The sequence below is a fragment of the Arachis hypogaea genome, chromosome 8, assembly GCF_003086295.3.
Source record: "Arachis hypogaea cultivar Tifrunner chromosome 8, arahy.Tifrunner.gnm2.J5K5, whole genome shotgun sequence".
NCBI lineage: Eukaryota > Viridiplantae > Streptophyta > Magnoliopsida > Fabales > Fabaceae > Arachis > Arachis hypogaea.
The window spans coordinates 34790716-34808006 of NC_092043.1; the positions used below are offsets into that span (position 1 = coordinate 34790716).

At 33.3% G+C, this 17291-nt stretch overlaps 1 protein-coding gene and 2 long non-coding RNA genes across 3 annotated transcripts; 2 read left to right on the plus strand and 1 right to left on the minus strand.

Annotated features, from left to right (window-relative positions):
* Window positions 1–11325: 11325 nt before the first annotated feature.
* Window positions 11326–13020, plus strand: LOC140174604 (uncharacterized). Its single transcript, XR_011864339.1, has 2 exons — window positions 11326–11441; window positions 12596–13020. It is a non-coding gene; the product is annotated as an uncharacterized lncRNA (long non-coding RNA).
* LOC140174603 (uncharacterized) lies at window positions 12169–13399 on the minus strand. The gene is made up of 2 exons (XR_011864338.1): window positions 12891–13399; window positions 12169–12774 (listed from the first exon to the last, which is right to left on the minus strand). It is a non-coding gene; the product is annotated as an uncharacterized lncRNA (long non-coding RNA).
* A 3138-nt stretch (window positions 13400–16537) lies between these two features.
* On the plus strand, window positions 16538–16954 carry LOC114924354 (uncharacterized). The gene has a single exon (XM_029288736.1). It carries the CDS (start codon window positions 16538–16540, stop codon window positions 16952–16954), a length of 417 nt encoding a protein of 138 aa, XP_029144569.1.
* The last annotated feature ends 337 nt before the right edge of the window (window positions 16955–17291 follow it).

The window sequence follows — 17291 nt, forward strand, 5'->3', positions numbered from 1 at the left end:
ATTTTGAAAGTTTTTAGCAAGTGACTTAAGTTGAATGTGAATTAGAAATTATATAGAAGTTAGTAAATCAAATAAATATCAGCTAGGATTTATGAGTTAAGTTAGAAAACTTCAGTAAATATATAAATTTGTTTTTATATAGTAAATTAGTAAATTACATTAATATAAATTAGTATTTATTAGTAAAATAGTAAACCAGTAAATTAGTTAAATAGAAATTAATATCAGTCAGTAAATTAGTTGAAAACAAATTCGCGGTCAGTGTAAATAAGTCAATTAGTTAAATATAAATAAGATGGAGTTATGTCATAATGGATGCAATAAAAAATTGTTTACGTTCATTTTCGATGTTACAATATTTGTTTTTTAAGTATGTTTTGTATGGCTGTCGTTGTGGCAGAAATTCCTTTTATCGCAGATGGTGAATTTGCCGTTGGGATGGAATTCAGTTCAAGGGAAGGTGTTATTAAGTCGATAAAAGAGTATACCATACGAAGAAGCGTAGACTATCGGGTGTATGAGTCTGAGCCGTTGACATTTTATGCTAAGTGTACACAATATGGGTCAGGGTGTGATTGGCTTATCTGGGTTAGCATAATTAGCCGGAAGTACTGTTGGGTTATAAGGAGGTATAATGGCAGTCACACATGTACCAGAGCAACAATTTCTCAGGATCATTCAAAGTTGGATTTGAATACAATTGCAGAGGCAATAAAGCCGTTGGTTGAGGCTGACCCCGCCTTAAACGTGAAATCAGTTATAGCAGAGGTGCAATCGAAGTTCAACTACACCGTTAGTTATCGGAAAGCATGGTTGGCTAAGCAAAAGGCAGTGGAAAAAATATTTGGAGGCTGGGAAGCATCGTACGAAGCCTTGCCTATATGGTTTGAGGCCATGTGTCATAAGGAGCCATCAGCTGTTGTTCATTTTGAGACTATGCCTGCATATCAAGGTGATGACTTGGTGATTGATATTCGGGTATTGCATCGGGTCTTTTGGAGTTATTACCCCTACATTAGGGCATTCAGACATTGTAAGCCCGTTGTCCAGGTGGATGGGACACACTTGTACGGAAAGTACAAAGGTTGTCTACTAGTGGCCGTTTCACAAGATGGCAATAACAATATCGTCCCAATTGCGTTTGTTATTGTGGAGGGAGAGACTTCTGATGCATGGTACTTTTTCCTTAGTAACCTTCGTCAGCATGTTGTAACTCGGGATGGTGTGGGACTGATATCCGACCGTCATGAATCCATAAATGCCGCTGTGGAAAGAAGTAATGGAGCTTGGTCACCTCCAAGAACTTTCCATATGTTTTGCATAAGGCATATGTAAAAAAATGAGGTAACATGTATGTGTATATTAATATAGGAAGAATATATACTTACAGCTTTAAAATCTTCAAGAATATTCGATTATATTATCCTTCAAGCCAAAAAATTCATCCTTTATTTTCATTAAATATTTTTATTATTTCAATTAGAAGAGTGTTTTAATAAAAGAAAAGATTATTATTATTATTATTATTATTATTATTATTATTATTATTATTATTATTATTGAATAATAACGATAATTATCGTTATTATTATTCAATTAGTTATTAATATATATATATATATATATATATATATATATATATATATATTTTGAATTATCATTAATATTAATTAGTTATTTATATATATATATATATATTCTACAATTGTCTAATAATATTTTCTTTTATTTGTTAACTAATTAAACTTGGTTATTTATGTTAAATATATTTAATGATTACTAAAACTTAATCATATAATTATCATTATTAATAACCAATTATTAATAATTAATTTATATTTCTCTAAAATATAATTTTCTATTTTTGGTTATTATTATTATTATTATTATTATTATTATTATTATTATTATTATTATTATTATTATATAGGTCACCATTAAGATAATAATTTGTCACTAATAAAATTTTAGGATAATGAATAAAAAATAGAATTATATCAATATAATTAAAATAGTTAAAAATATTTTTGATTGATAATTAGGTTAATAATGTATTAATTATTGATTTTATATAATTATAATAGAGATATTTTTTAAATTAGTATAATTATGAATTATTCATTAAATGCTAAGTATAATATTGTTATATAATTATAATTAAGATAATTTTCTGAAATAAATTTAAAAGAGATTAGTATAATTATAATAAAGAGATTATCTTAAATTAGTATAATTATGTATCATTCATTACATACTAATTATAATATAATTATATCAATTAAAGATAATTTTTAAAAATAAATTTAAAAGAAAGAAATAGTGCAATCATTTTGAAAGAAAAATGGGTTCACGAGAAAGTGACACCTTACTTTCATTAGTTGAGGAAAAATCCAGTTTTAGTATATTAAATAGAAGTATATTGGTATAAATTATAATAAATTATATAACATTTAAAAAGAAAATAAAATGAATAAGAAGAAAATAAAAATAAATAGAATAGACAGAAGACTAAAATAAAATAAATTGAATGTGAGAATTTTTTTTTGTACATTTCATATCACATCCGTTTCAATAATAATAATAATAAATAAAAATACGTCAACTTGATATCTAAGAAAAAATGATGAGATAAAATCATAATACAGTTCTAAAGTAAAAGCTTAAATTAGAACATAATATCATTATACAACACATATTGAAAGTAATTTCACACTACAATATATCACAAACAGGTAAATGACTTAAATTTAAATACGAAATATTTTTTTATTTATGCATACATGATAATACCATGGTCTATAAATACTTCATAGATAACATATCTTATAGAGCTCCGAATGATGAGCACGAAAGTTGGAGAGTGTGGTAGCTTGTGTCCACGATAGTTGTCTTTTTACAATGACGCCTCATAGGAAGAAAAAGAATTGTTGTAAAAGCTATCAAATGAAAGAGTAATTGGTAAACGAATGATATTTTCTTCTAGCATATATGGTCTTTTATAGTGATAAATTAAAAATGAAAGGAATTAAGTTTTATATTTTTATATTAGGAATAGAATTTGATATTTATCCTAATAAAATTATTATTATTATCAATATAAATGGGTTAACAACTTGCCACTAATAAAATCATTGGATAATGAATAAGAATTAGAAAGATATGAATATAATTAAAATGAATATATAATTAAAATAGTTAAAAATATTTTCGATTGATAATTAGTTTAATGATGCATTAAATATTGATTTTATATAATTATAATAAAGATATTTTCCTAAATTAGTATAATTATGCATTATTCATTAAAATAATTAAAAATATTTTTTATTAATAATTGATAAATAATTTAATAATACATTAAATATTGATTTTATATAATTAAAATAAAGATATTTTCTTAAATTAGTATAATTATGTATCATTCATTAAATGCATTCCTTTTGGAGGAAAAATGGATTCACGAGAAAGTGACACCTCACTTTCATTAATTGGGGAAAACTCAGTTTTAATATATTAAGTAGATACAATATATGCTACATCTGAAAGAAAAGATTTCACACTTAGATATACTATAAACAATTAAATATCCAATAGCAGAGTTTGAAAATTTTTTTTGAGAGGACAACAAATTTTAACATAAAAAATACATAAAAGTATTATATAAAAACAAAATTTATAAATATCACAATTTTTCAATATTTTGTCATTACCATGACAATAAACGAATTTTTTTTAAAGATAAATATTATAAAATATCTTAAAGTGGCATTTTTCAAATTTTAAGTGATTTAAAATTTTTAATAATTAAATTAGAACAAATTTTTTAAATATTTTTTGTAATATAAATAATTAAATTATCCTTGAACAAGTATTTTTTTCATCTTATTCTTTAAAAAGCTAATAAAACATAAAATAATATTAAAAAATAAAGGTTTAATTATTATCTGTTAGTCGTTATAGTTTCACGAAATTTTTAAATAGGTTTTTATACTTTTTTTTTTTTAATTAAGTTCTTGTACGAAAATTTATTTTTAATTGGGTCTCTATACTTTTTTTTTTTATTTGGGTTCTTACATCAATTTTTTTAATTAGATCCCTATATAATAAAATCAATTACTGTTAAGAGTGACCTAATTGAAAAAAAAAAATTAATATAGAAATTCAATTAAAAAAAATATAGAGACCTAATTAAAAATTTTGTAAAACTATAAAAATTAATAGAGTAATTAAACCAAATATAAATCATTTATTGTAATGATTATGATGATGAACCTTTCTATAGTTAGCCCAATAGTCTTTCATGTTGAATTTGAAAAATTATTAAGTAAATGGATGAAGAGTTGAACGTAGATACGTTTAAATTATTACCTAATATTTTTGCCAAATGAGCTTGTTATATTATCTATTGTATTACTACTAAATATTTTTCAAAATATTTTAGGAGATCATGGCCTCCATTGTCCGCAAAAAGCTTTGCCAATGAAAATATCAAACCTAAAATATATTATATAATTGTTCAATTAAAAAATTTAATAACAAATTTTTGTTCAATTAAAAAAATATATACAACTAATATTTTGAAACAGAGTCTATTTATGGGATAAATAAATTTTCTTTTATCCAAAAATCAAGGAAATGGCTTGTTTTCTATCAAAGATTACTAGCGATATCCAAACTCAAGGAAATGCCAAGTAATCTTTAATGGGAAAACAAATTACCTACCGATTTTACTGTTAGAAGAGATTATCAGTAAGTAATTATTTGGCATGACAAATTTTACAATAAAACTGTTGTTAAATTTGTGGGTAAAGCCGACACACATAGATGATGCTAAATTTGACTGTAAATCCGACGGTATTTAATAATTTTTTGTAGTATCCAACGATAAATTCAATGGTAATAGATCGTAAATTTATATTGCGAATCTTCTTCCTACTCATTCGAGATCCATCCTCTCTCACTCAACCATCGGTTTCCTCTCCAATCTCCAAAACCACACTATCTGTCGCTGTCAACCCACCCACCGCTGACACCCTTCCCTTCTTCTTCTTATCCCTCTTCTCTCCTTTCCACTTCACCATTTACATTTTCCGTTCTCGAAACCGCCGTGCTACACCACAGACTCACCACCGCTGCTGTTGGCCTTCACCTCTCTCCCTCCTTACGTGTCGTCGTGCCTCCCTCTGCCTCTCATCTGTCTTTGTGGGTGGTTGTTACTGCTCGTCCCTCGTCGTCCGTGCATCCGTGGTTCTGCTGCCTGCACGTTGCCGTGTCATCCACCTTCTAGAAGCTTGTCTGACCCCAGTACTTGAAGACTTAGGGTCAAGTAAAGGTTCTTCATCGTCATCCTCAGGGGTCAGAACGATCTTTCCATCAACCATTATATTGTCCTGGTTGAACAAGGAGAGATCGACCCCACGACAAGACTTGGACTTGAGCCTTCAAGTTAAACATTTCATCCGTCCTCTCGATAACAGACTCTTCTAGTGTGGCATATCTCTCTTTGGGCTTCTCCAACTCTTCTTGAAGGTCAAGTTTCTCCCCATATACTTAGGTGTAGCTCTCCTCCACTCTCTTCTTCATCCTCTCCGCCATAGTCGCGACCGCCTCCGCATTCTTTACCCGAGACCAAGCTTTCTCTAAGTCGGACATCAGTCTGACTTTCTCCTCCTCCAACTCCCTCCTTATTTTTTTAAGTCTCTCCACCTCAGCTTGGGAAGCCACAAGAGAGCTGTAAGTGACACTAAAGGGAGTCTTTTGTAATTCCTTAGTCAAAGACGTACACACTTCTGCTATTCGAATTCTATTCTGGGCAATGAGTTGGAGATGGCTCTGAATAGCCACATCATCCATACTGATACGGCTACGAGGGAGAATATTTCTCTCTCTCCAAACAATTCCGTCAAATCTTTTATCGTAAATACTTTTCTCTTTGGTAGTTTTTTGCTTTTTAGGAAGAGACTCTGAAAATAAAGGAGAAGGGAGCACAACTGCACTCTTTAGAAGAGAGTCAGGAGGAATCACCTAAACAGAAAAAATGGAATAAACTTCTTCTAAGATGAAAGACCCAAATCCGACTTCTTCGGTGAAGATCGGACAGAAGCAACCCTGACTTCTTTTTCCTGAGTACCTCGGGCAATGACAGTCTTCTTGGTTTGGCGTAGTTGTTTCATCACTACGGATTTAGGAGCCATTTTTCTACAAAATAGAACTAAAAGAGCACGTTAAACAATAAATTACATCCGAGAGACATAAAGCTAAAGGTCGGAAAGCTACCTAACTTGAACCGAAACTGATTGGGGTCCCCTAAGAATCTTTTATTGTCCAAGTAAGGAGCCTAGCCTCAGCACTCTTTTAACACGTCCACCACACACTTTTCAACATCATTTAAGGTATCTACATTATACTTAGCTATTATAGGTTTTTCCTCCCAGTACAGTAGAAAAGAAGGCTCATCATTTTCATATGGATAGAAAGGCCAAACACCCTCTACAGCTCGGACATTAAAGAAATAGTTTTTTAAAGTCGTGGAAGGATTTATCAAAAATGAAAAAAACCTTTCTACACTGAACAGCGCAAAAGAAAAACCAAGAAGACTTTTCTTTCGAAGACCCAAGTTTTGTCAAGACAAAAAGGTGAAAGAAAACCTTGAGAGAAGGTCGGATCTCGAGCTCTTAACATAAAAGCTGGTAAATTTTCAATAAAGCCCAAGAATTTGGGTAAAGCTGGGAAGGAGCGACATTACAAGTCCAGAGAATGTTCATTTCAAAATTGGAAAAAGAAGCTTAATTTCTAACTTTGTAAAGAAGCAATCATATGCATAGAAAAATGGACATTTTGAGTCGTCTAAAGGAGGAAAATACACTCTCTCTCTTCGGGGTCGGGTTCCACTATCTCGTAATTCCTCTCATCCTCTCGATTCTTACATAACCTATGGTGTCTTCAGAATACCTCTGTGTACTCTTTATCGACTATGGGGACAAAGAAAATGACAGGAGTATCTACCCACGTCAAAAGATTAGGAAGGATTTTTGTCGACATATTGAGAATGATAGACCGAGACATAAAAGCTACACCTACAAATACAAATAATCAATTCCTCACTAAAGAGAATAGATATCGGTAAACAAAATCAGGCAAAAAAAAAAAAAACAAATGCAAAACACAATTTCAAAAACATCTTTTTCAAAATCAGAAAATGCAAAAATAGTGTCTCTCCTGCACTAACAACAGCGACACCATTAGGGGCTACACAAACACATTCAATAAGTCACAAAAGGCTACAGTCCCTCAAAACTTTAGAAGCATAATTTAAACACACCACAAATGACAAAAAGCAATTTCAACAAGGAGTTCTTTATTAGTAGACAAAGCGGCAACATCAAACAATTTTTCAAAAAAAAAAATACTTTAAAGACACAAACAAAACCAACAATACGAAGAACCTCTATTACTACCCAAAAGGTCACCTCAATACAAATAGATTCAAAAAGACCAAAAACTAGTTACGAAAAAGGAGCTAAGAGTCGAGGATACCAATCTTGTTGAAGAATTCGAAGAAGGAAAGGGACACGTCAAGCAGCAAAGACATGGACGATCCTTTTCACTAAATGCTCTTTCGAACGAATCAAGATAAAGAAAATCTTGAAAAAACAAAAAATGGTTGCGAAACAAACAAAGAAAGGAAGTGAGAAAGTTTTTTCAATGGAGGGAGCAAGGAAAGCCTTTTTCAGAAATGGGAAAAGAAAAAGAAGAAGAGCTGAAGCATTTTTATAAGAGAGAAGGGGCAAAATAGTCATTTCATGCCCTTTTTTAAAGACGTGCGTGGATCTCAAGGAAAATGTCACAAAATGTTCACCCCTCGTTCAAAGAGGCAGCATTCAATTTTTCAAAAACATGTCGAGTACTCGACCTCTTGAAGGTGGCGTACTCGACGTCGAAACTGAAGTCACAAAATGCTTGAACCCGACCTCATGTAAAGCTCAGATTCACACAGGGACACTGTTCATACTTTGGCCCAAATTCATAAAAGTCGGGTCCAATAAGGGTAAAAGGCCTAACCCAAAGAGCTGGCCTCTGCCGTATAGCCAACCTCTTTGAAGAGGTCGAACACAACAAAAGGAACTCAACTCTACTTGTCCATGCAAGTAACTGCCTCTGCGAATCTTTCCAACTATATCTATCTTCTCTGAAAAATAGATTCTAACAAACTCCTAAAATAAAGAAAACAATTATCCATCAATAAAGGTGGAATTTCTCTAACAAATGTGGTTATCAACTTTACTATAAATGCCCTGACACCCCTCAAGTATATTCATGTTCTAATATATTAAAAACCTGCCTAAAATACTCGCTAATTTAAGCATCGGAGTCTCTTGCAAGTACCACCCTCACCTTCTCACGAGGAACTCGGACAGCAACACCTCAGCACAAGAACAAATCGATTGCTGCCTCATAAAAAGTTTAGACCTCACGTTCAAGTCCAAATCATCGTTTCAAGGTAACCCTCGTAACAAAAACTTTAAAGCTTATATTCCCCCTAATACTCTTGTTAATGGGAAATAATGTTTACATATTTTTAAAATATTTTTTATACATTTTTTTAATATAAAAGATACTTTTTTTAATTTTTATAAATTATTTTTAATATCAAAAGTAAAAAGTGTACAAGAAAATATACATGTAGATTAATGCATAATAATATAGCGTTCCTCCTTGCATTGCTTAATTATTAGGTTATGCACTCTAACAAAATAAAAAAAAAGGTAAGAATATAATTCTTCTGTTTATTGTCTTGTATAAATAGTAGCCAGGAGAGTGAGCATGATTCTATAGCATGCACTCTCAGACCCTAAATTGAGTGTTTCCCATTTCAAATTCGTATATAACCTCTTGATCACATAACAATATACATATTATCATCATTGTTGCATGCATGGCAAATACGAATAAAGGACGAGTTTTTGAATTATGTGTAATTCTTATGTTGATGATCTCAACCATGTTGATGAGTCTGGAGGCTAGGAATCTGGAAGGGCAGCGCCTCTTGCATAATCTAGGGTTTGATCGAGCAAAGCATATGAAAACTCGGATTTCTTTTGGTGATAGGGTCTCACCCGGAGGACCAAACCCTAAGCATAATGAGTAGTGATGACCATATGTCCATTATCCATACTTGTTTTTGCAGAGTAAATGTCTCCCTTTACTCTTCTTTTTTTTTCTTTATTTCTTACTCATATTTTCTAATAAAATTGTATGTTCATCAAGAGGATGCATATATTAATGAGGGTGAAGACTTAGATGCAATTATTTATATATGAAGTTGATAGTTGAAAATTGTTAAATAATTTGATATATTTAACTAAGTTATTATCTAACAATTTTTAACTATTAATTTCATATAAAAATAATTGTACTAATAAGTGAGTTTTTACTATTAGTTAGGTTTTTAATTTGCTCATTTATAGCTTTTTGCATTGTTTGTGTCTTTTGATATCTTCTGCAGTGAGATATATAATATAAATGTTTTCCGTATCTAATTTAGCCGTTATGCAATTTATTGTATTGTTCATCTGCTTTTATTTAGGTAGTGTTTATTTTTAAATATTAAAATTAAGATATGGGAGAATTGAAATTTAATATTATGTTTGAAAGTCAGAAATTAAAACTAAAATTTAATTTTGAGAGGCAAAATATTATCTTCTCAGTCTTAGTCTTTCTTTCAAACGTTACCTAATATATGTTCGTTGAGATATATAATTGTAACCACATTACCATATTTTCTGATTTTTATAGTTCTTCAATTGTAATACAATAATAAATAAATAATAGAAATTTTACGCTAGATAGATATAAAGATTGCTAGTTTAATTTGTTGTGGTTTTTAATATTATTCGAGTTGCACTCTTTCACATTTATGTATTTTAACACTTTTGTGATAAGTGAAATGGTTTCAATTTTTTATTGTAGGCTAATTAATTATTTTTAAAAAAATTTTACTTCTCCATGGTTTCCATATATATACAAGGGATTGAAGATGCTAAGAAAATAGTAATAGGACATGCGGAGGCTATAATTCTTGAGACTCTATGGGATTGATAAGATGGTATTTTGATCATTTAATCAGAAATTATTTGTGTTTGAGAGACTCTACTCGCTTAATGAAACATCAATAATCTAATTGAGTTGACCGAGTTAATTCACACACACTTAAAAAAAAAAAAAGAAAAAAAAAAGAAAGAAATACACTTGTATTATTACTCATCTTCTAACCGGCCAGTTCACTTGCTTTCCACCTCAAATAATAAAATGCGACATTTTTTTTTTTGATAATTTTGCAAAGATTTCGACACTAAAAAGGAGAATGACGAAGTCTGATAAGTACAACTATAAACAAAACATCACTATACTTACTAATTATCAAATAAACTATTTAATTAATCATCCTAATATTCAAAGCAGTATCAAATTTAGAACATCCATTATCTCTTTAACATTGCCATTAAGATAAGCATCGTTCCAATTGATGTACAGCCAAAAGAAAACACCTTAATTAAGTTACACTTACACAGTTAAATCCCTAATAATTACACCAAAAAATAATTAAATGCGACCATTTTTAGACATGTTTCTAATACTCAACTTGCATTCGTGTTGAGTAAATGATAATCTAATTAACATACACAACTAAGCAATTCTAATTAAATGACCGAATCTAAAGTGAGATCTACTTAATTTTCATCGATAGACTTAGTTGGTAGCTAGTGATGACTCAGTTTGATGAAAATTACTTATATTGAATACATTTTCTATAAAAGGGCGGCATTCAAATTTGGTCCGTTGTGCATTTGAGGATCTTGAAATTTTAACTTGATATATTTTTAGGCTTTAGTCGGAAACATATATTTAGGCTTAAATGTTTTTTTAAAGAATTAAAGATAAATTATAGAAGTTTAATATTTAAATAATCTAATTATATAACTTAAAAGTATTTTATCAATATAATTTGTTTTAAAAATATGGATTACAAATATATTTTGAAATTAAATTGATATACTTCTAAAATTTCAAAATTTTATATATATGCATGCATATACTTTAAAGTAAATATATATTAAATTTTATACACACACACACACCCAAATATTAAATTTGACCTAATTAAGTCCTTGTCAAGTTAAGTTTAAATTAAAAGATAACAGGCAAACCCATCATTTTAATTTGAAGTCCTATTGATGATGTCAAAGGCATATATAGGCAATAGTAGTGATTGTGTTTTTAAATTTAAACCATTTGCGGCGATTTAGTTAGGATACCCTTTAATGCAAAAAAGGAGAAGAAGGTCGATAGGAGGTGTTTTTTGCGGGTTGAATGTGGTGTTGCTGGAATCTGACACATTGACAAATCCTGAAAGAAGTTTCATTCATTGTCCATTATAGGCAGTAAGTGAAAAAATTATTTGCTAAATATTTGTTAGGAACTGTAATTTTTATTTTAAAAATTACCCAACAATGATGCATATTATTTGGTTTGTTTACTACAGAATCAGGATTGTAAATATTTTGCTTAGGTAGATGAGATTGATGGTGGATGGAAAGATTTGCTAGAGTTTTAATTGGATTAAAACAATGATTGCACGTTTTCTACTCATGATGCAGTGTAAAATGTAACTAGAATAGAAGATGACTATGTAGCCAAATTGAAATTGATTATAAAGATGGAGAAACTTAAAAGGAGAAATTAAAAGTATGAGGGTGTGAAATATGTGTATTGTTGTTTGTCTGTTGTTGTGTTTTATTTGCACTATGTACCCATTCTTAAAGAGTTGAAGTATGTAAAATTGAGTTGAATTGAGTAACAATAATGGTATGATGTTTAAGGGTCATTAATTTAAAACTGAAGATTAAATCTCTTATAACTGTATCTGTATTTGTGTTGGATGTAATGAAATGAAGCTCTTGTTATCTCAATTCTTGTTTTATTGAGTATGAAGTGTTAATTTTACTGCCATGAGAAGGTTTATTTTTTGGTTTAAAAATTCTCAAAAAATATAAGAAAGTTTTGGTTCAAGCTTCTCACTTTTATGACAATGAATGAACTTAAAGATTGATAAGAATATGACACTGGTTGTATATAGTAGACAAAACACAAGTAGAATACTCTTAAATAAAGTTTTAACATTAAGTTAATATTAATACCAAAAAGCCAATGGCCATACATCAGTTTGATAGTTACAACTAAGTTGACTATAACCACACATAAGTATGAATATCAGCATCATGATAGTGGTTCATACATCAAGATCTGAATACTGAAAGATCAAAATAAGTACCAAAATGGTATAACAATATATGGTCTATATATCCATAGTAATTATGAAAATCACAAAAAATCTTAATCTTGTTGCTCTAATCTATGTTCAAAATAGGAGACGATTCTAATTCCAGTATGAGCTAGTCTTAATTAGGGGTGGAATTGCTACTGCCACTTGATGTTTCATTTGTTGGTGTCCTTAATCCTAAGGTTGACATAAATTACATGAACCTTGTAGTAGTTTCAGCACTAACACCCACCATGGTTTTTTGGTTCACACTAGGTCTTATTGATGGGTTGCTCATTGAAGGAGGCCTGATGATGTTTAGGAGAATTGGTGGCGGCCTCTTTGTAATCTTTTGGGGGTTTCTTGCTGTTATGTGGCCTAATGTATGTTGGAGGTCTAACTGGAGCTGGCTTTATTGCTATTGATTGTTTTGGAGATGGAATAATTGGTGCCACCTATTCACAAAGAATCTAAATTCAGGCAATAAGAATTGTGTAATTTAAATCACAATAATCCAACCAAGATGCTAAATTGTGTAACTTTGTATTGGGGTGTATTGAAAATACAATACCTGCTTTGCGGGCTATTGTGCCGGTGCTGGGATCTGTTCTGGCTCTGCTGTAGGTGTGTTCTGTCCTGGTGCGGTAGCTGGTGCTGCTTTTTCTGTAGTATAATATGAGTAGTTGCCATCTACACACAAATTAAACTACATAGTTATTCAAAACAGAAGAAAATAAATAAAGAATTTTTATATTAAATTCACAAATAGAACAATTAGTAAAAGTCATAAATTTTAAATTTCTTCCATGTACATCATCATCTTATAAAACAAAATAATGTAATCTAAATGTTGACTAATTTTCTAGATTTTCTAACCAATGAGTCAAAGCGAATAAACAATGTTTATAACTTTTTTTTTTCATGAATACTACTTAGTATTAACTACCTAAAACTTAGAATTAACTCAGAATTTCTAATCAACGAGCTAAAGCCAAATCATGAACTTTTTTTTTCTACTACATTCCCTCCATTTTTCTTGGTTCCCTTCAAACCCCTGTCCACCAATTTAAGAATGAATACAGTTTTTATTTTTGGAAATGACTTAATCCACATTCAACACAAATAGAAAAAAAAAAGAAATAAGAAAATATAAAACAGAATCTCAAAGGAAATTATCAAAAGAAAAAAAATTAAAAGACAATCACAACATAAAAAAAAAATTGGTTTAAGAACCATAAAAAAAATTGCAAACAGTGACAATACAAACTCTAATCCTATAATCCCAAAGCAACAATGCACCACTACATTGAAATGCATGAATCATACCATAATATTCAAGCATCCAAGTATTGTAAAAGTGCTTATTTTTCAGAATCGAATCACTAACGTCTATAACTTGGTCTTCCTCCTCTGCGAAGATGCTGCCACAGATCAAGATGAACTTGCGACCGCGAGCGACGTCCAAACGCGTATACGATGAACAATCTTATGACACTGATCAGCGACTGCAAATCGCCACTGTCTTCATCACTTTTTCTTCGCGCAAAACTTACACCGACTCTCACTCTTCTAACTTGTTTTTTGGTGACTTAAGTTTTCTTGGTGACTACTCTTCTAACATTTTGAAAGAAAAAAAGGAGGGTTGGGGATAACTACACGTTATTTGATGGGTATTTTAGGCTCAATAATTTGCTTATGGAAAAGTTGATGGTGAATTGGCTAGTAATGGGAGAACCATGTGTATTACTATGTTATGGACGTTTGTAATTCAAGGTCAACACGCAGGGGGCGTGAAGAAACGTGGCGATACGACGTTGGCCGGAGCTCGAAGCACGCCGGGGGCGTGTTGACTCAGCACAGATGGGCGTGCTGACGTGGCATAATCACGCCGGGGGCGTGTTGACTCAGCACGTGGGGCGTGTTGAGTTGGCCATAGCACGTGGGAGGCGTGCTGACTCATCACGCAGGGGCGTGCTGACACGTGGCGACCTTTGATTGGCTGCGACGGGCAGCACGGGGCAGGCGTGGTGAATCCTCTCATCTATATATAGGCAGTGATGGGCTGCATTTTCATTTTGAGGAAGAGTGTGTGAGTGTTCTTTGAGTGTTTTGTGAGTGTTGGGAGTGCAATGGAGGGTACTGCAAACTTGGTGGTGTATCGCAACGGTGAAATAATACGCAATACTCGTGAGGGCGTGAGGTTTGTCTGTCAGAATCCATTTTCGTTTGTGGTTCCATGCACCATGACGTTAATGGAGCTTCAGAACGGTCTTTGTCAAAGCATGGAGAACGGTACGTTAATGAGAGTGAGCAGAATTTTGTACCGGAATCCAGTTGTAGTTTTTGGTGGTCTAATACAGTTTGACACCATGCCCATCACTGACGAAGGGAGTATGCAGAATATGTTTCAAATTTACCGGCAAACTCAGATGCGACAGCCACAGATTGAACTATATGTTGAGTTTGAAAGCGTAGAGACGGAAGGGATTCAAAATGTTTTAGATATAGAGGATGATAGAGCTGCAGTGTACGAGGGAATGAATAGTGACAGCGAAGAGGACTTCGAAGCCACTTACGAAGCCGGCGATGAAGACGAGGATGGTGATGTGGGAGTTGAGACAGCAACGGAGAATATAGTGCTTCATCCCTCGAGCAGTCAACCGATGGACGTGCCACCGTTCATGCGTGAGTTGGATCTCGACGCCATGCATGCACCGGAATTTCTGGAATATGAAAACATAGGTACGTCATGCATGAATAATACGTTTTTGGTAATTGATACGTTTGGAATGATTAGTGAACGATGATTTTCCGCTTTCTGTAGGCGTTGCCGATCCTGAGGACGGAGAGTTCCGGATTGGAATGGAATACAGTTCCAGGAAGTCGGTGGTTGCTGCAATTAGAAGATACACTATCGTTAGAGGAGTTGACTACGATGTGTATGAGTCTGAGCCACAGACCTTCTATGCAAAATGCAAGATGTATGGGCGTGAGTGCGATTGGCTTATCCGAGCCAGCTTGATACAGAAAAAAGATTGTTGGGAGATACGCAGATACAATGGAAGGCACACGTGCACAATGGGAGCGATTTCACAGGATCATTCCAAGCTGGACTCGGATACCGTTGCTGATAGTATAATGCCGTTAGTCGAGACTGACCCGTCAATCAAGGTGAAATCTATAATAGCGGAAGTCTAGTCAAGATTCAACTATACCATCAGTTACCGAAAGGCTTGGTTGGCAAAGCAGAAGTCCATAGCGAAGGCTTTTGGTGGTTGGGAGGATTCGTACCAAGCCTTGCCATGGTGGCTCTCGGTCATGGTTCAGAAGATACTTGGGTCAGTTGTGCAAATAGAAACACGCCCACTGTACAACGGGAATGAGGAGGCACAAGGTGTAAAAATACTTCATTGCGTATTTTGGAGCTTCAATCCATGCGTTAGGGCATTTAGGCATTGCAAGCCTCTAGTTCAGGTGGACGGCACACACTTATACGGAAAATACAAAGGAACACTCCTGGTCGCTGTTGCACAAGATGGGAACCAGAACATTGTGCCTATAGCTTTTGCGCTGGTGGAAGGGGAGACAGCTGATGCGTGGCACTTCTTTCTCAGAAATCTACGAATGCATGTTGTCAGAAAAGACGGTGTGGGTATGATTTCAGATCGGCATGAGGCAATTCGGGCAGCAGTAAATCGTTCCGGAGGTGACTGGCAACCTCCAAGAGCATGGTGGATGTTTTGTATACGGCACATCGGCAGCAACTTCCTAAGGGCATTCAAAGTCCCTCACTTGCAGAAGCTTGTTGTCAACATTGGGTATTCAAGAACGATGGAGGAGTACAACATCAACTATAAGAGGCTGGAAGAGCGAGGCGAGGCATATGTCAGGTGGTGCGATGCCATTGGACTCAGACATTGGGTGTTGGCATTCGACGAGGGGCATCGATGGGGCCATATGACGACCAACCTTGTCGAGTGCATTAACTCAGTTTTGAAGGGTGCCCGTAATCTACCTGTGCTGGCGTTGGTCCGAGCAACATATTATCGGTTAAATGAACTTTTTACACGGAAGAGTGCCGAGGCTCACGAACGCAGGCGGGCTGGGTTTACTTACTCCGTATTTGCACAACAGCGGATAGAGGCAAATATGAAACAGGCTGGGAATATAGTAGTGTACCGGTTTGATAGATGAAATGAGGTGTTTGAGGTGCGCGACATGGCTAACGGGAAGTTGTCAGTTGTTGACCTTGCGCGACGGACTTGTGACTGCGGGCACTTTCAGGTGGAACGACTACCTTGTCGCCATGTTATTGCTTGTTGTGCTAACCAGCGGCTCGATTGGCAGCTGTATGTGCATGACGTGTACAAGATGTCAGAGATTCGTAAGGTATATAAGTTTGAGTTTACTCCGTTGGGTGATCCCGAGACATGGCCCGCATATGAGGGACCCACATTGGTCGCTAATCCCGCCTTGAGACGAACGTCGAAAGGTCGCCCCAAATTGACCCGGTACTTGAACGAGATGGATTCACGCGACATGCGTGGTCCTCGGGTATGCCGTCTCTGTGGTGCTCAGGGTCATAGTCGGAGTCGATGTCCTCAGCGTGCTGGACCGAGTGGTGGGGGTGAATGACGTTTATTTTTTCCGTGTTTGTATTTTTAAATTTCTTAGTAGTCGTGTGTTTATTTTTAAATTTCCTAGTAGTCGTGTTTGTATTTTTAAATTTCCTAGTAGTCGTGTTTGTATTTTTAAATTTCTTATTAGTCTTGTGTTTATTTTTAAATTTCTTAGTAGTGGTGTTTGTATCTTTAAACTGTTTAGCAGTCATGTTTGAATTTTAAAACTTCAAACTACTCGTGTTTGTATTTTTAAATTTCATACTAGTCATATTTGTATTTTTGATATTATCATTTTCTGCTTTCGTGAAGTAAACATAGGAAACGTTAACTACATTTTACGTACGTCAACT

What these genes read in the sequence shown, in the direction of transcription:
- LOC114924354 (XM_029288736.1), top strand. Translation starts at nt 16,538, where the DNA reads ATGGCTAACGGGAAGTTGTCAGTTGTTGACCTTGCGCGACGGACTTGT.